General features: G+C 38.4%; 1 protein-coding gene across 1 annotated transcript; it reads left to right on the top strand.

Moving 5' to 3' along the window:
* Window positions 1-220: 220 nt before the first annotated feature.
* On the top strand, window positions 221-4,500 carry LOC133782994 (uncharacterized). The gene is made up of 6 exons (XM_062222492.1): window positions 221-575; window positions 1,417-1,698; window positions 1,935-2,108; window positions 2,209-2,315; window positions 2,721-3,052; window positions 3,387-4,500. The coding sequence occupies exons 1-6, from the start codon at window positions 420-422 to the stop codon at window positions 3,998-4,000; spliced, it is 1,665 nt and encodes a 554-aa protein (XP_062078476.1). The 5' UTR covers window positions 221-419; the 3' UTR covers window positions 4,001-4,500.
* The last annotated feature ends 17,093 nt before the right edge of the window (window positions 4,501-21,593 follow it).

Below are 21,593 nucleotides of genomic sequence, written 5' to 3'. Positions count from 1 at the left end.
TCCGCTAGCACACGTTCGTACACCCTGTACCCACAATGACTATTTTAACCCACACCTCGAGCCCAGTATAAACAAATTTCGGAGGGGTACTCTTGGAAATTAAGTCCAATAGGCAGACGAAAAACAACACGTCTGCATAAGCCACGTGCCTCACGTGCTCGCCGTCAAAAGTTCTGTTCCTTCTCTGTAAACCGTTAATAAGATTTTCCAAAAAAAAATTTGGATTTTATTTTTCATATTTTTTCCCCTTTTTTCTAGGGTTTCCAGAATCACCTCCGATCTCGTTGATCGAATCTCTTTTATCTAGGGTTTGTTTTAATTTCTTTTTTCCATTTTCTCGAGAAAATTTGGGTTTCCCGTATTTATTTTGGGTAATTTTTGCTTGGGAAGAAACAAGAGGAGAGAAAAACGATAAACTGATGGTGCACTTAATGACATCTGGAGATCTCCGGTCCGATCAGGAATCGGCAGCTTGTACGGACAAGTCGCCGGTGAAATTGGAGATCGAGGATTCTTTGGAAGAGGAGCATGCTCCGTTCACTAAGCGATCCAAGCCTTCCCCAGCTTTCAATGAGGTGTTTTTTGTTTTTCAACTTTTTTGCTTGGTTGCCGAGAAAATAAGCTAGGAAAAGGAAAATAAGATTTTTTAATGGAGATCAAGTTGCAAGATATTTTGCTAGTTCTCTTTAATAAATGACGACACTAGCATGCATGTTTAGGTTAATATGTTATTTATATTTTCAAATACAGTTAGTTCAAGTAGTTTATTCAGCTCGCTCATCGAAATTATGAACTCGTTCATAGACTCCAATCTTTTATCTTTTGATATTTGATGAAGCGCGTTATATTAAGGGTGATTTGACATTAAGATTTTTCTTTGGATTCTCAACTTCTATATGATTTTAAATTCTTCTGTTAGTTCCTGAGTTTTATGTGATTTTGAAATTTAAAGTTAGTTTCTTGAATGAAGTTTCTCTAGTTTTCTTTCTATATATAAAATACCTATCTATAGTCAATCATTCATAGGCCCGTTTATGAAATTACAAACTTATCCTAAGTTTTTTAAACTCTTGCTCAGCTACTCTCTCCAATTTTTCTCTTTATGTCAAATGTGGTATGTTTTGAGAAACTTCTGGGGAAGTACAGATCTTTTGAGATCAATCACTGTGTCCTGCAATGCTTTTGTCTGTTTTTTTATTAACAGCTTTTAGATTAAGTCTGAACGCTGATTTTCTTATTTGCCTGATTGGTTGCCCTTTTAGTGCTTGTTTCACGAGCTTTTGGGCATAGTTTTTAATTTGTATTGAGTTGTTGCTTTGAGTTTCGACGTTGTTTTATGCCTTCTTGAAAAATCTAGTCTTTCATGGATTAGAAATTATTTTGACTGAAAGTAGTTTTTTTGTTGACTATATTCAGTGGGATGCCGGAAACAAATCCTTACCTATCCCCCCATCACAATACAACCCACTTGATGAGCCCAGCCCATTGGGGTTGAAGCTGAAAAAGAGTCCTTCGCTGTTGGATTTGATCCAAATGAAGCTTTCCCAGGGTAATCCTTCTCAACTTGGAGGTGCACAGAGCGGAAGCGTTACCTCTGTTGTCAAAAAAGAGAACAAAGGAAGTGCTCCTGTGACTTCTAATGACAAGCTTAAGGCTTCAAACTTTCCTGCCTCACTTTTAAGGATAGGCGGTTGGGAGGTACCTTTAAATAATGCTTATGTATTAAGATAATGATATTGGCAACTTATGCCACTTGAGTCTAACTCAAGTGATTGGGTGTGTGTTGTGTGTAAGAGGTCTGGGGTTCAAACCCCAAACTGGGCTAATTTAACAAAAATGGGTAACTACTGTTTTTTTTTTCTATCAAAAACAAAATATTGGCAACTTATAATATCCTTGCAAAAATGGTGCTGATGATTTTTAATTTGTGGCAGTATAAGTCAAGATATGAAGGAGATTTAGTGGCAAAATGCTACTTTGCTAAGCATAAGCTTGTCTGGGAAGTTCTTGAAGGTGGTCTTAAGAGTAAAATTGAAATTCAGTGGTCAGATATAATGGCTTTGAAGGCGAATTGTCCCGATGAGGGACCTAGTACCTTGACTGTTGTGGTAATGTGTTCTTTTTGTGGTCCTGATATTTTTGGTCATTGGGATTCAGGATAATTTTGGTATACCTGCATGTTAACTTCTGATCTCTTACATGCTGCAGCTGGCTAGACAACCGCTTTTCTTCAGGGAAACCAACCCTCAGCCTAGAAAACACACTTTATGGCAGGCCACAGCAGATTTTACTGAGGGACAAGCTAGCATGAACAGGTAAAATTGGATTGCTGCTTTTTTTTTCCCCTCACTGTCATCTCCACAGAAGATAGAATAGTTGTCTTGATCCGCTTGTGGAAAGGCTAAAATTATGTGAACTCAGGTTGTCTCTGACAGTGGAGTCTCATTCTCCGTCCCTTTCATATTTTCTTCGTAACTTGCTTGACTTTTCCCCCCCTTTACCTGGAAAGTTGTTTTCATATAAATATATATAGTCACAACCCTTGTTTGATTTAAAATTCAGTTATTTGATTATATTTGTACAAATAATTGCATACATCTTATGCATATAGTTACTGAAATCTTATATTTATACACATAAGATTTCCAAGGATACCGTAGTCTTTATTAAGCACAAGGAGTTCCTGTTGTGGTGTTGATGGATATTTTTTTTGGCCTCAGGCAACACTTTCTTCAATGCCCTCAAGGACTGCTGACCAAACATTTTGAAAAGCTTATTCAGTGCGACATGCGTCTAAACTTTTTAAGTAGACAGCCAGAGGTAGCTTTGGATTCACCATATTTTGAACCACGAACTTCTATTTTCGAGGACCCAGAAGAATCCAAAGGCCGAGCTATAGATCAAATGGACAATGGTATAGGATCTTCCATCTCTGGTCTTCAAGATGTTGCATCACCATCGACTCAGTCATCTTCATTTAAGCTTGATCAGCAAGATTCAGGTGGCATGGCAGTGGAGAATAGGTCTAGAGAAGCTCCTTCCCCCAGCTCAGGTACTAAACTAACTTTGGATCTGCGTTCTGTTCTTTGATAGTTGATGTTTATTCTTTTTAATTAGATTCCAAAGAGTTTCAAATGATCTGTTTAAATGCATTGATTCAAAGACAATGCATTTAGCTCTTGGCAGATTCGGTGTACATATCCACTAATGGAAGAAAATAAGTTTGACTCTAATTCTAGACAGATCCAGTTGTGAAATTATGTTGTTTTAGAATTGATCAAGTTATTTATGAGAATTTGTAGGATTTATGGTAAGGTTTTTTATCTGATATCGGATGTGGTTTCGTTGTACTTATAGTTTTTTTTTTCTTCAACTTTCCATTATAGTTATGGACAGCCATGCAATTGAAGGGAATGGAAGTTCTGAAACCGTTAATTCCAGGGGACCTATGAATTGGGACCAGATTAAAGTCCCTGGTCTTCACCCATCAATGTCAATGAGTGATCTTATGAACCACATTGAAAATTGTATTTCAGAACAGATGACTTCTGGAAACCAATCAGCTGCTGATCAACAAACGAACTACCAAGACATGTTGGAGGAGGTTGCACAGTACCTGCTGAATGACAATCAATTAACAACTGATTCCGACGAGAAATCTCTCATGACAAGGGTCAATTCTCTTTGTTGTCTTCTTCAAAAGGATCCTACCAACCTTCACCAATCTCAGGTTGACGGCGAAAGCTCTGTTGAAGGACCTGCCGGTGATGGAAGTGATATTCAACTTAACCCCGCCCTCGATGGTAAAGTTAGAACCGATGGCAAAACGTCAGAAGAGGATTTGAATTTGAAAGACAATTCTGTTGGAAAGCAACCACTAGGAATGTCTAGGAAAGATTCTTTCGGAGAACTGCTGCTCCATCTTCCCCGAATCGCCTCTCTTCCAAAGTTCTTGTTTAATATTTCAGAAGAAGATGGTGACAGTCAATCTTCTCAATAGATCTCTACTGGCTTCTTTTAGGTTCTGAAAGACTGGCCGGCCGGGAATGAGCCGAGCTGAACAGGAAATTCATTCTCCCTATGTGGAGAATTGATAAGCAAAGCGGTTTGACATATCATAAAAGCTTGCTTGCATTGCGGGGAGGTATTGGGATTCAGAAATTAATATTGATGAAGAATCCTGGTATGCTCCCTTTGTAAAAAGGAACAAAAAAAAAAGAAGGTTCAAAGTTTTAGGTTATGTTCATTATTATTGTTATTTTCTTTCGTTCACGTCTTATGAACAAGACCAGGTATATATATATATATGTGCATGTATGTATATGCCTATTATAAGTAAATTGTTAAATCATTGTGAGGGTTAATGTGTTTGGAATCTGGTTCTTGTGTTTTATTTCATCACAAATAATTGTATTTATTTGTTGTGATCTTTGAAAATTTCAGATATCAAGAACGCCCTCCAGACATACAATTTATTGAATATAAGTAGAAATTGAGTGAGATTCTTCTCTCTCTCTTTTTTTTTTTTTCAATATTTTTTCTTTTTATACTAGTAAAAATGATATTGATTATATCACAAGTATTTTTTAAGCAAATATATCACAAAATATTAATAATGACAATAATAATAAAAATAATATTAATTATATAAAAAAAATTATTAGGACATAAATGAAATTATTTTAAATTTAGAATCACTAGTATTTAATAAATTCTTTCTTCATATTAAGAAAATAAGAACACAATCTTAAATAAACGTGTAAATTACATGTCTTTTCTCGATTTGAAAGTGTATATTCGTCTATTCTCAATATGGAAGTGTATATTTAAATGAATAGTAAGAGATTACATTTAAGTAAATTAAAAGTCTTTTCTCGATATAGAAGTGTATATTTAAATGAATACGTGAGAGATTACATTTAAGTAAATAACTCTCTTAGACATTTTTTCTCGATACGGAAGTGTATATTTAAATGAATACACGAGAGATTATATTTACATAGATAGCTGAGTTGGATATTTTTTCAGATTTACACTTGCATGCAAATGTAGGGAATTAACTTTTCCCAAAATTTATGAGAAAAGTTTAAAAAAGTTATGAATTTAGGGAAAAACAAATACGCTAATACACTAAATAGGGAACTAAAATTTAAAGTAAAATATGGCAGCAAAACAAGGGTGCATTGGGAAATACTATTCCAATCTCTCACAAAAACCACTCGATAAAAACCAAGGGCGAATCCCTCCCATCAACCATGAAGTTCAGATGAAGAGCAACCAAAATTCAACAACCTTCTAAAGCTGCAATCGGCGATTCCAACAGTGTTCATCCACAACTCTTTTTTCTTTTGTTGCTGCAATTTTTAGATATGATTTTTTTTCCTAGATTTAAAAAAAAAATAGATCTAAAGAGTAACCACAAACATGCCTAAATTTTTTAAATATTTTAGGCAAATAATTACTCATATCATTGCAAATATAGTTTATTCTCCTTTTGTGTTGCAGATCATTGCTCGTTTAATTTTTTTAGATTTAATTATTTTTCTTCAAATATGCGATATGTAACTGGTTACTTTCACGATATATGTGTACATTTCTAGGTTTTTTTAGGTAACTAGCTACCTATGTTTTTAAAAATATAGATTATGCTTCTTCTTCTTTTTTTGATGAAGTATTCTTATTTTTCTTCAATTTTTTTTAGTTTTAATGATTGTTTTAAGATCATATTAATTATTTATGTTCAAATTTAATGTTTTTTTTATTTTGTTTTTAATTTTAGATTTGAGATAAGTAATTGATTACCGTCACGTTTTGTTATATGTATAATTTTAGATTTTTTAGGTAATTGGTTACCCTTTTTATGGTAACATGCTGTCTCTTTAAGGGTAATCCCTCGTGATAGCATGATATTTAACCTAGATCTAAAAAAAATCAAAGTGGAAAGGTGAAAAGTAATCAATTAAGTAACCGGTTACCTTACCTAATCTTGGAAAAGAAACGTGCAATAAAAGTCTAAAAAGAAAAGGAAAAAAAATGATACAATAAATAATAAAATCAATTCATATTACAAAAAAAAAAAAAAAAAAACTTTGCAAAACAATCACAATAAAATTTAATATAAAATAGTTATATAATATAATAATAATAATATAAACAAAATCAGTTAAGCTAAAAAAATAATAATCTAAGTACAAAAATACCCTTCCAATTTAACTAAACTTGATTAAGAGTAAAACTATGGCATAAACAAATTTTTGTAGAAAAAAAATGGAAAAATAAAGCAATAAAATTGAAAATTCTTTAAATAAAGAAATAATATAAGTCTTTTGAAAAAAAAAACCATATTTTTATAAACTTGTTATAAAATCCCATATAAAATGTAATAACTAGTGTCTCTCATTGGTTGGAAACAACATTAATTATGACAAAAAAAAAAAATAACTAAATTCGAAATTAATGTAGAAAAAAACTATTTACTTGTTGGTGGCTTAATATACAAAGTCACCATGTTGTTACATCATCATAATTGTTAGTACCCATCTATGGGTAGTAATCATTGAGAAGTCTTCCATATATATATATATATATAGAATGACTACAACGCATCTACTTTTTTTACAATATCGATGTATCATTTTTCTATTTTCAGCACTTGGATAGATATAATCTCAAAAAAATTTATATGACGGTGTACATTGTAGCTATCTAGAATATCCTACAAATTTTCAAAAAATTCTAAATAAATTATGGTACCGAAAACAGGGTTTAAATTGTCTGTTGCACACGTGCCTGTTTTTTGCATGTGAGTAAAATTTGACAGTTTGAACCATGTTTTCGGCTTCATAAACTATTCATAATTTCTTAAAAAATTTCAAGATATTCTAAATAACTACAATGTATATTGTCATATAAAAAAAAAATCTAGGATTATATATCCAGGTACCGAAAATAAAAAAAGGATGCACATGTGTTGTCAAAAAAATGGATACGTTGTAGTCGTTCCCTATATATATATATGTTTAATAAATTGTTTTGTTTAGTACTAAGTTTGAATGATTTTTTAAGAAAAGCCTTGTTTTGTTAACTATAGCCTAACCTAAGATACCAACACTCCATATGGTATATAACCTTCTCTTGAGACCTTCTCCAAGAAACACGGTCTTCCTGATTCTTGTCTTGTTTTTTGACATGGTTTCCATAGATTGGAAAGTTTGAGCATGGTGGTTTTGGTTTCTAGGAGAAGTGTAAAAGAGGAACAGGGTTCGATGGCTTCCAGCTCTACGTTTCTGAAAGAATTGGAGGAAAGGTGCGCACAAATTACTTTGGAAGATGAAGAACAGGGGGGCTTTCGTATGATGTTATTATAGAGGAGGAAGGAGTCGATACACAATGGTGCTTGGTAGGTCGTTTCTTAATGAATTGGGTAATTGATTTTGAGATTATGCAGCATATGCTTGCATCCCTATGAAATTCAAGGAAGGGTATGTTTGTGAAAGAAATCAGCCACAATCTTTACCTGTTCTATTTCTACCATGAAGTGGATATTCAAAGAGTTATTGAAGGTAGTCCATGGACTTTCAATCGGATGCATCTAGACTTTGAAAGACTGAAACTAGGGGAAATTCCTAGAGATCTACACTTGAACAAATTGGATCTTTGGGTCCAAATTCAAGACCTTCAACCAAGTTTCATGTTAGAACGAGTAGCAAAGAATATTAGGAATGCAATTGGGACTTTTGTGGAATTGGATGCTAATAATTTTATAGTTATTTGGAGAGAATGCTTAAGAATTAGGAATTCTATTGATATCGAGAAACCATTGAAGATAAAGATGAAGATTAAGAAGATGAGAACTAATGATTCCTTGGTTTCTTTTAAGTATGAAATGGTTCTTACATTTTGTTTTATTTGTGGAATCATAGGTGTTAAGATTAATGCCCTAAAAACATGTAAAGACATTTCATTGATTCAAATAAAAATACAATTTTATTATTTTTGAATATAATAATTATTGTTTGAATTAATTATATAATAATATCAAGAAAATTCTATATTCATTTATGAGAATGTGATATTGTATTAGTAAGAGAGAATTAAGATCATATATAATGAATAAAATAGTTAGTAACATATTAAAGTAAGAAATATTTAATGAATGGTTACTAGTGCGGTTTACTAAGCATACGGGAAGCAAGTGATCTAGATTCAGATTACTGATGTGGATAGACATCTTGGTAAATGTATTGTATATAATAGAGATTATATTTGATAGGACCGATATGAATTAATTATCTTTATAAACTTACCATTTGCCATAAATATTTAATTCTTATCATAATAGATGATCATCATTTGTAGATCAATCTAAATCCTAAGTAGTCAACTCCTGTTTGTGCTTATTGGGTCTTTCGATTCACTCGTTAAGGTTTCTTAGTATAATAAGGCTAATGATTTTTTTTTTTGGAGATTCAATATCATGAATGGCTGGCAACATGATTTACAATAATGGAATCCATACTTTCCTAACACATCGAATATTGGTTCCCTTAAGGGTTAATTCTAGAACTAAATAGTTATTGAGCTCAAATCTATAATTTGATTATAGATTAATTATTCGCTAGTGAATTAATGATACTTAAGGATCAAGAGGTAATTAGAAGGGTAAAACAGTAATTTTGACCAGCTCTAATTAACGAACCAATAAATGGAGGATAAAACTACATTTATTGATTATATCAATGGACTATAAGAGAAAACTCTATAAATATAATTATATAAATACTTTGAGTGCAATTCCATATTTATAGTGAAGTAATTATGGAATTAATAAATAAGGTTATTAGATTAAAGAGTTTAATTAATAATTTGGTTTATTGGAGCTTCGTATTATAGGTCCATGGTCCCCAGATCACATATGTCCTACATTGTCAAGGGTAAGAATGTCAAAAGAAAGATTTGTACAAAGAAGGGCTAAAGTGCAAAAGAATTAATTTTCTAGGGCAAGGAAATAATTATATGATAGTTATAGGCAATTGATTAATTATGAATTAATTAATTATTTAACTATATATATTATTTTGAAAAACTATATGTTAAAATAAATATTAATCATATCTGGATTAATATATAGAGAGATTAATAATTATCTTATTTATAATAAGAGAGTTATTTAATTATTTAAAACTAATATTTTAAGATAAAGTTAATTTTGAATTGACTGATATTTATTTTGGGATAAATATATTATCTTAAATATTAATTAAACAAACAAATGAGAAAATTAGGGAAAACCCTAATGTGACTCACGACACACTTATTGTACAATGAGAAATTTCCCTGGGATTTGAATTTTGAATTTCAAATTAATTTGTTTATTTAATTATTCTTTTAAAATATGATTTTGTTACACCTAAATTTTAAGGATGAATAAATGAGTCTCGAAATGTAAGGTCGTAAAGCGTAAGCTCAAAAATAACAAGCAGTGGCTGAACACTAGTATAAATATGCATGATTCCTGACTTGTTCTTGTTGGCGATCGAGCACAAGTTTAAAAGGCTCAAGCTTAAGCATCAAGTTTGAAAGAACGAATCTTCTCCGACACATATGGGTGTCATTCGAGCCTTAGTTGCAAGCTCGAAGGTATTGGTCTCCGAAGACTCAGTTCGATGAAACCACTAGTTGAGGAGGAGGCTGATCGAAATAACAAGCTCAAATTTATGTCGATCTCGAAACCGTGGTAACCTTGCATTCGAGGTTAGCAACACATTTTCCATACTACATCTGTTAGGAGATCCCTATTCTTTAGGGATTTGTTGTTATCTGATAATTAAATCCCAATTATCATGAGATATCATGTATTTAATTACATTTATTTCATATTAGAATAATCAATTGTAACTTCCCTGAATCAAGGGAAGATATTCTCCTAACCAGGCCTATAAATATCCGGTATTTTTCATTTGTAGGCACACACAATCTCATACTGAGATTACTCTGAGAAAGCTTTGAGAGAGTATTACGAATCAATAATATTGACTCGTGGACTAGGCAGATTTTTAATTGCCGAACCACGTAAAAATCCTACTGTTCTTCTCAAATTTAAGTTGACGAAAAATGACGTCAACAATTTATTGCTGTCATCGAGAGCATTAAGAAAATCATTGGATTGTTTAATCAGAAACCTCCTGTATTACCAATGGCCACCGCGAACAACCCAGGAGCTGGGGGGCGACCATTGCCCCAAATACCTGAGGGGAAAACTCTTCACATTGAAGATTACCCACGGAGGCCTGGGAAGCAACCAATGACAGACCACAGCCCAGACGAGGGGAGTGCATCATCTGACTCTAGGGGGCCGCCCGCTCCCAAGCACGATAAGGACCTCTATTATAATCTCGAGAGGTACATTCCCATCGTGGAACTGGAGAATCGCCAACTGCATCAGCAATTGGCAGAGGCCACAAGGTGCAATGAAGAATTGGCTAGGCAGGCAGCCGAGGTCTAGGTGCCACCCCAAAGGCCCAGAGGACGTCCTTGCGGGAGCACGGCCGCTAGAAGGGCCGAACAAGGGGCTCAACAGGCCCAACAAAGGCACAGGGAAAACATTGGCAATGAACGCCCTGGAAGGAATACTCAAGCTAATACTTCTGGCAACCAGACTATGGAGGTAACTGCAGGAACAGGGAATAACCGAGCTCCCCCAGCAGCTCGGAGCGCTAACCCTGAATCTGTCAGGAATAACCTGGAACCAGTCCGGGCCAATTCTGGGCCTTCCAGGCCCAACAATGGGAGGCCACCACCATCGCCTATAAGGCATCCACCATCTCCTATAATACACCCCTCACCACTCCGAGAGGCACCCCATCCAGTTCCTCATAGGAACCGGACAGGGGAGCATGCACCACAAAGGCCATCTCGAAGTGGCAGCCGAGACGGGAACCGTCGAACTTAACTCGGACACGGGGGAGAGCGAGAGGAAACCCGAGGACATAGGGCTGCCCAACCAGCGGGAAGCCACATGTCAAGATTGCAAACAACTGGAGTAAGAGGGTCGGTGGAAGATCCACCTCGTAACCATCGAACCCATCAACCATAATGAAACGTATGTTTTATTAGTGGGAGCTTAGAACTCACTAGGTCTGTAGGCGTATATAATACCGAACCCAGCAATACTGGGAGTTATGTCAATAATCCTGATCTTTGAGATCATCTGAACCAGAACCGGGGGCAAGCCAATCCTTTAAACCCTAATTTGCGCGATCATTTGAACAGTCGAAAGGAACCTGTGCAGCCAGTATATGGGAACCAATATAACCCTACGCTGGGACAAGGAGCTAGAGTTTTTATAAATAATAACCAGCTACCCAAGCACAAGCTTAGCCTCCAGTGGATTTGGTCCAGGAGAGAATTAATCAGCTCGAAAGAGCGTTCAGGCTCCTTCAGGATGAAAGGAACAGGGACAAGGCCGACGACTCCGATGAGGAGCTCGAGCCTTTCGCTCCACATATTTCAAACACGCCATTCACTCACGGGTTCAAGATACCCCATGTAGCTCCATTTGACTAGAAATCATCATGCGAGCCACCAATGTTGGCTACGAACTCAGGTGTATGTTATTTCCAACTACTTTGATAGGACCAGCGAAAAATTGGTTTGAAAAATTCAGAAGACACTCGATCTCGTCTTGGGATCAATTGACGAAGGAATTTAAAAAACAGTTCAAAGCCATGGTAGGCGTCAAGCCCGAGGCCTTGACCTTGACCAATGTCAAACAACAGCTGGGAGAGTTGTTAAAAAATTACCTGGCGAGGTTTAACATAGAGGTGGCGCGAGCCCGTAACGTCGATGATAGTGGTCATCTTATGGATGTTTGAGGTGGTATAATACCAGGAAGTCCTCTTTGGGATGATATGAAGAGAAAACTGATAAGAACAATAACCGAGTTCAACAAAAGGGCTCAAAGATTCGTCAATGTAGAGGAGGCGAGGTCAGCATTAAAACTGACCCCTCAGTCCACTATAACTACAACGATGAATGTTAACTCAGCCTCAACCTCACCCTTGGATACACCATCAACGTCTCTACCCTCAAGAGATAACTCTTCAAAAAGGAAGAAAAATGAAGGGAATAACTTAGAGGTAGACGGGGGGAAAAAGAAGAAGGGAGACAAGTATTTCTCCGTTTATATGGTTTACACCGAGCTCAATGAGACTCGGGAAAATATCTTTCTCACAAATGAGAATTAGGTCTCGTTTAGGCGGCTTGACCCAATGCGAAATCATAAATCAAAGAGAGACACCAACAAATATTGCAAATTCCACAGGGACATCAGACATACCACTGATGAGTGCCGACAACTGAAAGACGAGATTGAAGGCCTAATCTCAAGAGGATATTTCAACCAGTATATAAGAAACTAGAATACCAATCAAGCATTTTCTAGACAGAGGGCAACTTCTGTGCAACCTTCCCAATAGAATAACACTTCCCGAGCAAGGGAGGATGATCAACCTCCCCCAATATATGGGGAGGATGTGGTAACCATCTCTGGGGGACCGCACCTTGCTGGATCGGGCAGAAATGCCCAGAAAAGATATGTAAACGAGCTCAAAACTGGAGACAGTTCTCCCTACGAGCCTGAACCACGAGCTCCAAATCAACAAATGGTTGAATCTCAACCCATTAACTTTACAGAAGAAGATGCCTCACATGATTAGTATCCCCATAACAATCCTTTGGTCATCACACTTCAGCTTGCTAACAAAAGGGTGCACAGAATCATGATAGATAATGGGAGCTCTGTCAATATCCTTTATAAGGTCACTCTAGAAAAGATGGGGCTCACGCTTCGAGATTTGAAAGCCTGTGCAACAACTTTGTATGGATTTTTAGGAGAAGGGATTGTCAGCACGAGATCCATCAAGCTCCCTGTAACCTTGGGAGACTATCCAGTCTCGGTGACTAAGATGATGGAATTTATAGTGGTGGACACCCCGTCGGCCTACAATGTACTGCTTAGGAGACCAACCCTAATTTGGCTGGGGGCAGTGTCATCTATTAGGCATTTGGCCATCAAGTTCCCGACGTCTAGTGGCATCGGGACGTTAAAGGGAGACCAGCTCGCCGCACGGGAATGCTATAGCATTTCCATGAGAGGAAAGAACCAAACAAGTGCACACGTACTTGTAGATATTCAGGAAATGAACAGGCCCATCTTCAAAATAAAAGAAGAGATCGACCCTAGGGTTGAAGAAAGAGACGATCTCGAACCAATGGAGGAGCTTGAAGAAGCGAAGCTCGATGAGAAAGATACCACAAGGGAGGTTAAAATATGGAAAAATCTTTTCGAAAATGCAAAATAGAAATTAACTTGCTTTTTGAGAGAAAACCATGATGTGTTTGCATGGTCGCACTCGAATATGGTAGGGATTAGTCCGAGTATTATGAGCCATGCACTCAACAAAGATAAGATCTTCCCTCCGAAGCAACAAAAAAGGAGGCTCCTGGACGACGATAGGAAGAAAGCCCTGAAAGAGGAGGTCAAAAGGTTAAAAGCAAATCGGTTTATCCAAGATGCTTTCTACCCTGATTGGATAGCCAACCCTGTGTTGGTCCCGAAGTCCAACGACAAATGGAGAACATGCATCGATTATTCGAACCTCAACAAGGCGTGCCCCAAGGATTGCTTTCCCTTGCCTCGAATCAAACAGCTTGTAGATGCCACTGTAGGCCACAACATCATGTCATTCATGGATGCTTATTATGGATATAACCAGATAGCCATGCATGCACCCCACCAAGAACATACGAGCTACGTGATCGATAAGGGCTTGTACTGCTACAATGTAATGCCTTTCAGGCTCAAGAATGCAGGAGCCACATACCAAAGGTTGGTGAATAGGATGTTTGCTAAGCAGATAGGGAATAACATGGAAGTTTATGTGGACGATATGTTAGTCAAGTCTAAACATAACTCTAACCATGTGGACGATCTCATTGAATGTTTCACTGTGCTCCGAAAATACAATATGAGACTCAACCCACAAAAATGCTCATTCGGAGTATCCTCGGGTAAGTTTCTTGGATTTATAGTGAATGCTCGGGGTATAGAGGCTAATCCTGACAAGATTAAAGCATTAATTTACATGCCCTCACCTAAAAAACATATGGATGTTCAAAGCCTAACTGGACGACTGGCGGCCTTAAGTAGGTTTATCTCAAAATCTACAGACCGGTGTCTTCCATTCTTTAATCTTTTGAGAGGGGGCAAAAAGTTTGAATGGTCGGACGAGTACAAACTCGTGTTCTAGAACCTTAAGAAGCACCTCGTCAAGCCACCAATCCTGTCTAAATCGATCGCAAGGGAAGTCTTATACTTATATCTCGCCACAACCGAGCATGCGATTAGTGCAGTACTTGTCCAGGAGGATAAGAAAATACAAAAACCAGTATACTACGTCAGCAAGAGATTACTGGGGGTAGAATCAAGATACCCATTAATGGAGAAATTGGTTTTGAGCCTAATGCATGCATCTCGAAAGCTTCGACCCTATTTCCAAGCACATCCTATCCATGTGTTAACTGATCAACTGTTAAGACAAGTATTATCCAAGCCAGAAGCATCCGGGAGATTGTTGAAGTGGGCTGTCGAGCTTGGACAGTTCGAGATCACCTATCATCCTAGAACAACGATCAAAGGACAGGCTTTGGCAGACTTCATTGTCGAGTGTACATGGATCTCCAACGAGGAAGTCGTAACCCCAACCTGCGAGCTATGGAGACTTTACGTCGATGGGTCCTCTAATGAAAATGGACCGGGAGAAGTAATCATTCTAATCACCCCAACGGGAAATCGCTTCCACTCGGTGTTAAGGTTTTCCTTTGGGGCATCGAAGAACGAGGCTGAGTACGAGGCGTTATTAGCAGGTCTTTTGATAGTCGCTAAGCTTAAAGAAAAAGCCATCCACTGCTACAGTGACTCATAATTGGTTTTTAACCAGGTCCTGGGTGAATATCAGGCTCGTGGCATAAAATGGGCAGCATACCTGGAGAAAGTAAAGGCATCTTTTGGGGAGTTTGAGTTCAACGTTATAGAATAAGTTCCCCCGGAACGAAATTCAAATGCAGATGCATTGGCCAGGCTCGCCACGACCAACAAAGCTGACACACTCAACATGGTTCTAGTTGAATTCCTATCGGCCCCGAGCATAACCGAGCATGAGGAAGAAGATGTAAACACGATTGACTCACAACCCACCTGGATGACCCCGATAGTTGACTACCTCGAAACCAGAAGTTTCCCAGCAGACCGGAACGAGGCTAGAAAACTTATGTACAAAATACCACGATACACCATCTTGGAAGGAAAATTGTACGGAAGGGGATACTCCATGTCGCTACTTAGGTGTGTAACTCCACCTAAGGAAAAAAATATTTTGGAAGAAATCCATGAAGGATTTTGCGGAAACCACACCGGGGGGCATAGCTTGTCAAAAAAGGTGATTAGTCAAGGATATTTCTTGCCAACGGTCAAGGAAGATTCATTTGAGTATGTCAAGCGCTGTGACAAGTGTCAACGGTTCGCTTTGATACTACGAGCTCCACCCATCAAGCTTACCATGATGAGCTCCCCATGGCCATTCACAATATGGGGAATCGACCTCATAGGCTCCTTGCCAACTGGAAAGAGTGGAGTAAAATATGTTGTAGTTGTTGTCGACTATTTTACAAAGTGGATCGAAATCGAACCCTTAGCAACTATCACCTCGAAGAAAGTCCTATATTTCGTAGTAAAGAACATCATTTGTAGATACAGGATGCCCAGAAAGATTGTGTCGGATAATGGGACCTAATTTGATAGTGATTTGTTTACACACTTTTGTGAAAATAATGGGATAATTAAAAGCTTTTCCTCTGTGGCCCATCCCCAAGAAAATGGCCAGGTCGAAGCAGTAAATAAGACTTTAAAGAGTTCCATGAATAAAATACTAGAAGAAGGTAAGGGGAGATGGCCAGAGGAGTTGCCTTAAGTCAAGTGGGCATATAGAACAACGACGAGAACCTTGATGGGGCATACCCTTTCTCTCTAACTTATGGATGTGAGGCCATGTTGCCCATTGAGGTCGAAATCCTAACCATAAGGCGCGACGCATATGAGCAAAACTCGAACCAATGCCAGCTTGAAGAAAGCTTGGACTTTATCGAAGAAAGACAAGACGAAGCCCAGTTGAAAAATGCTGCATACTAGCAAAAGGCTACGAGATATTTTAACAAAAGGGTCCGAGATAGGAAATTTGGATTGAGAGAATTGGTGTTAAGGCGTGTGTTTCTGGCCACACGAGACCCATCTACTGGGGTACTTGGGCCTAATTGGGAGGGACCCTATCAGATCGAGTCCATTATTCGACCTGGAGTTTATAAACTAGTGAGGCTGAATGGAGGATTGGTTCCGCGAGCTTGGAATTGTGAACATCTACGACCTTTTATCAATGATACAGGAATGATGTTTATTCGTTTTAATTAAGCGTGTATTTGATTTTTTACTTTTTTATTAATAAAGTGTTGAATTTAATTCAAATGTTGTATTTTTATTGTTATACTTTTTTGCAAGACCTCGAAATTCAATAACCTAAGATCGCAATCATAGGATATTAATGGGGCATAAGTGGTATACAATCATACCATAGGTTCGAAAAAATATAACACAAATAAAAATTAACTCTAATAGCAATGTTTGGAATAACAATGTTTGGATTATTAACCCAACATGAAGAAAACAATAAGTGTATGGATCATTAACCAAACACGCGAACTAAACAAGTCTGGAACAAACCAGCTAAACCTAATCGGCATAGTCAAAAGTTGGAATTCTAGATAAACCAACCAAAAAACATAAGTCGAGACTAGGTCTGGGAAATTTTTGCAAATGAGTTTTGACCTCATAACCTCAAGGTCATACTCGAGGATGAGGAAAAGTAACTGGAAAAACAAAATATAACTATACTGGCGAAGTTACATACCACTTGAGTAATATTTTTTAAATACATGGTAAAAGTAAAGTTTGACCTTGACAATAACGTAGTCGAACATGGACATTTCGAATCAACTATGCATGAATGTATTGAAATTTGAACCTAAACCCAACGTATATTTGTACAAATACAAAAGTATAAAAGCAGGTCCTTAATAATAACATGCTCGAAATATTTCAACCCAGAAGTGTGATGCATAGTATTAAGGCAAAAATATAAAGGTAGACAATGTGCAAAAAGGCTTTCGGGCCAAAAAATTGAAAGCATAAAAACTACTATTAAAATATAAACAATCATAAGATAATTAAAATAGCTCAGAATCAAGTTGTAAATTGTCTTTGCCCCAAGGGCACAAAAAAGATAATTATAAAAAATTCTAAGGGACGCAACCCTGTTTGAAATAGTTCACTGTTGATCGACTAAACCAGACCCAGCCTCCTCGCCTTTGTCCTCCCCATTCCCACCATCCTGGGTTGTGGCTGTAAACTCCTCTTCGGCCAACCTATTCTTCCATTTGGAGATGAACTCATCTTCTTTATCTTGAAGGAACGAGGTGTCAATATCAGGGTTCAAAGACCATATCATATACATAGCTCAGTCAGTAGCCTAATATTTCTTGGTCTTGAACTCCTCAGTGAGGCGCTTCTTCTCATCTTTAAGAATTTCAAAGGTGGAATCCTTTTCTTCCTTCAGGCATTCAGCCTCAGCCTTGGCAACACTTGTCTTTGCCTTCAGACGATCGATCTCATCCCTGGTAGCATTGAAGTCCGCTATCTTGGTGTTGAGTTCCGCCTTCAAGCTATTGATAGTAGCCTCAGAAGAGTCAAGCTTAAGTTGAAGAAGCCTGAGGGCTTCCTCGGTCTTGGCTCGGGTCTCCTTAGCTTTGACATGGGCTCCCTTGGCCTCCTTCAGGCCATCCTCGACTCGGATGCTAGTCTGGTTTTCTTCATAAATTAGGGTTTCTGTTGTTGCCATTTTTGAGGAAAATACTGAAATTTGGCGAAGGACACCAAGAAGAGCCTAAAAAATAAAAAAATAAAAGATTTATAAGGGTTAGAGAATAAACAGGTGACCAAAGAAAATAGAAAACAAGAAAACTAGACTTACTGAGACTGAGAGCTCCACCGTTTGGTTAGTGTGGCGTGTGGGATTTTCTCCTCTCAAGAATCGCCACACATTGGCATCGAGGCTGCTACAAGCCTAACCTACTCGAGATAGCATATTCGAGCACAGGTTGGCTCCTGAGGTCTTTGCCACGTTCTTCAGGGGGTACTCCCGTACGTGGGACAACGCCACAAACTTGCGGACCACCGTCGGGGCACCCGTAGGCCCGGGAGTTGAATGAGGTATGACTTGTTTGCCTTTGTCTCCAGCTGGTTAAGGAGGTGGCTTAACCTCCAGGGGTTTAGTGGTGGCAACTGTTGAGCTCGTGAGGGCAGTGTCAGAAACCACGACCGAAGAGCCCAGAGCCTAGGCTTGGGCTCAGATGAGGCAGGCATTGAAGGAGAGGAACCCTCAACAATCTTGGCCGACTTCAAGGCGGCCCCTTTCTTCAAGATTACACGACCTCGTTTAGTACCACGGGGTTTGGGGGGCTGTCCCAAAAGGTTGTCTAGGTCCGACTCCATGTCACCTGAAAAGCGCAAGGAAGATTAATTAAGCCGAGAAAGAAAAAAGTCATACACATTTGTATAAGTAAAAATGACTAAGTGTCAAGAACCTAACAAGAAGGCTCACTAGAGCTCCAACTTCGGGACAAAGAAATTCCCCTGTCTTCTTATGAGGCTATGGGAGTCCCCTCCCTAAAGGTGGGGGACATCCTCGAGAGGTCCCTATAATCGTTTGTGCCATATTTCATTGCTACCCCATCTCAAACCTCGTTTAGGCTATACATGGTTTGGTATTTACCTAGCCAACTATCAAACCTATGGACCTTAAGGTTTACCCTCGACCATGCTAATAAATTATCCCTGGGGTCCTCGAAGAGGATCATAATGTTAGGCTCGTGATTAAGTAATGAAGGAGATCACATGGATGAATTGAGCATGACTTTACCTCTTGACGAGCTCGCTGAGGCCTTATCTTGTGCTTCAATTCCTGAGCCTAAGGGTTCAAAGGGGCGAGGTTTGTGGACTCGAGAGCTTTGAACCGCATGTTTGTCTCTCACAAGGAGCTTGGTGGTAGGTACGGTTACGTCCTCCCATCTTGCATACTTGCAGTTTCCAGAGTCGTCAGTGGTCTCGCCTTCTCTTATAAGGTTGCACAGCCGATGCTTGTCATTGTGAAGAAGGTAAGAGAGGGATCCTCGACCATAGGGGAGCTTGAGGATGGCTACCCTACATTCCCTCATGGCATCTGTAGGCTGAGGACGATGGTAGGTGGCTATATAAAAGATTTAAGTAAGTTAGTCGGGCTCGCAAATTAAAAGAGAATTTAGCCCAAAAAATACGAGGAACTTATGAATTCTTCGAAAGGAGTAGAATCGAGAGAGAGCGAGATCGTCTGTCTAGAAGAAGGTGGTCTTGAAGTTCGGAGGGTGGTTTGGAATGTCCTCGAATAGTCACTTCTCATTTGGGTAGCTATACAGGTAGTAGAACCCATCCCCGCCATGAGCTCGGGAAGGGTTGCTTTTGAGGCAAAAGAGATACAAGATCTCATATGTTGTGGGTTACCCCTACGTCATCTCCTTGTATAACAATTTCAGCGCAGATAGAACCCTATACAAGTTCTTCTGGATTTGGAACGAAGCTATGTTGGCGTAGTCGAGAAAGCCCTGAAAGTAGTCCTTTAGGGGCAGCAAGGCCCCAGCTCGTAAGTGCTCACGACTCCAAGGTACAAGCTTAACCTTTCTATCTGGTTTGTCTTCCCCAGGTGTAGAGAAGCTCCTTTCGTCAGAGCTGGCAGATCAACAGATTAACTTTCCAGAGAGCTTTAACCTGTGGCAAGAGAGGAGCTTGAAAATTTGTCGGGTCGAGGTTCTAGAACTTTGATAATGTTTGGCCTTGAAGAAAAAACTCTCCGAGACTGGGATGGAAAGGGTTTGGCAGCTTTAAGTGGTAGGTTAGAAGGACCCTAGTTAAGCTGAATACGAGCTCACTTTGTGAAAAGGCTACGGTAACCTTGAGTTTGGGGACTAGTGGGATAGGCCTGATCTCAGGGTCTAGGTCAGCATAAGTTTCCACTTAGAGTCTCTTTCTTTTTATCTCTTCGACCTCGTCGATCTGACTTTGAAAGTGGTCTCATATATCTTCTTGCTCACACCGTTTTTTGTGCTCGCAGATCAGTCACTGGTTTCGAGTGAAAGGGGAATCAGGAATGGGGGTTGATGGGTGGTAAGGGATAAAAAACTTGGCCCCCACCGATTCTCAGAGTACTGCGACATCTAGCAAGGAAGAAAAATGATAACTCGAGCTCGAAAGCCCGAGATAACGAGATTACCCTGATTGAGCCTGAAGACTGGAAAAGGAAAGATTGACTTAGATGTGTATCCTGAACTATTGTAAAGTTTAGGCATCGAGCGTGCACCACGCGAGAGTGGGGCGACTATTACCAATTTAAAAGAATCCTGAATTTCTAGGGAAAAAGTTGACAGTTACCCGAAAATGCGATGTTTTCGGGATTCATGCATTAAAACCTTATTTCTTAAGCTACACGAAACCTATGACCAAGAAACCTCCATTACCAGAAAAAAAAAACTCCATTTTTACACATCTTTACCAGAAATTTTTTAGTCTAAACCATGATTCTAACTATGCCAAAACTACTCAAATTAGAAAACTTTCCTAATGCAAGAGAGGAGCCATAAAAATTTGGTAAAAACCAGAGGCATCCTCACAAATAGACAAAACACGTAAGAAAATAAAAAATGTATATATAACCAAGAAAGATTAGAGCACTTACGCAAATTGGATCGAGGATACGATGATATTGTCGATTGTAGGAGAGGTAACAGAAACGATCCCACTGAACCGAAGGATGAAAGATTGCTTTGCTTTTTGGGTTTTGAGAACATGCGAAGGGAAATAACATATTTTTTTACTATGCTTTTCTCAGGTGTATATTGTTCGGAAAAGTGAAAGTGGTGAAGATGAAGGGGGTGTGTATATATATATACCCCAGTGGGGATGTCAAAGGTTGAATGGATCTTGGCCCTTAGTTTGAGTTGAAAAATGATCTGATGGATGGGGTTTAATTCTAACATTGGCGACAAAAAGAGGTCATATGAAGGGACGTGTGCAGAAAAAGAGAGTACTTGAGTACTGGTGTGCAATCCCCAATTGACGTGTTTCCACACTCGAGTGTGGTAGGTGGCACAGTTTTCTAAAAAGTGGAGTTCAAAAGTTTCCTTCTAAGAGGATTCGAACCAATACTTTTGAGGGGGCAAAATGTTACACCCAAAATTCGAGGATGAATAAATGAGTCTCAAAATGTAGGCTCGTAAAGCGTAAGCTTGAAAATAACAAGCAGTGGCTGAACACTTGTATAAATATGCATGATTCCTGACTTGTTGTTGTTGGCGATCGAGCACAAGTTTAAAAGGCTCAAGCTTAAGCATCAAGCTAA

The sequence above is a fragment of the Humulus lupulus genome, chromosome 6 (genome assembly GCF_963169125.1).
Source record: "Humulus lupulus chromosome 6, drHumLupu1.1, whole genome shotgun sequence".
Lineage (NCBI taxonomy): Eukaryota > Viridiplantae > Streptophyta > Magnoliopsida > Rosales > Cannabaceae > Humulus > Humulus lupulus.
This window is presented reverse-complemented; position numbering and strand designations above follow the sequence as displayed.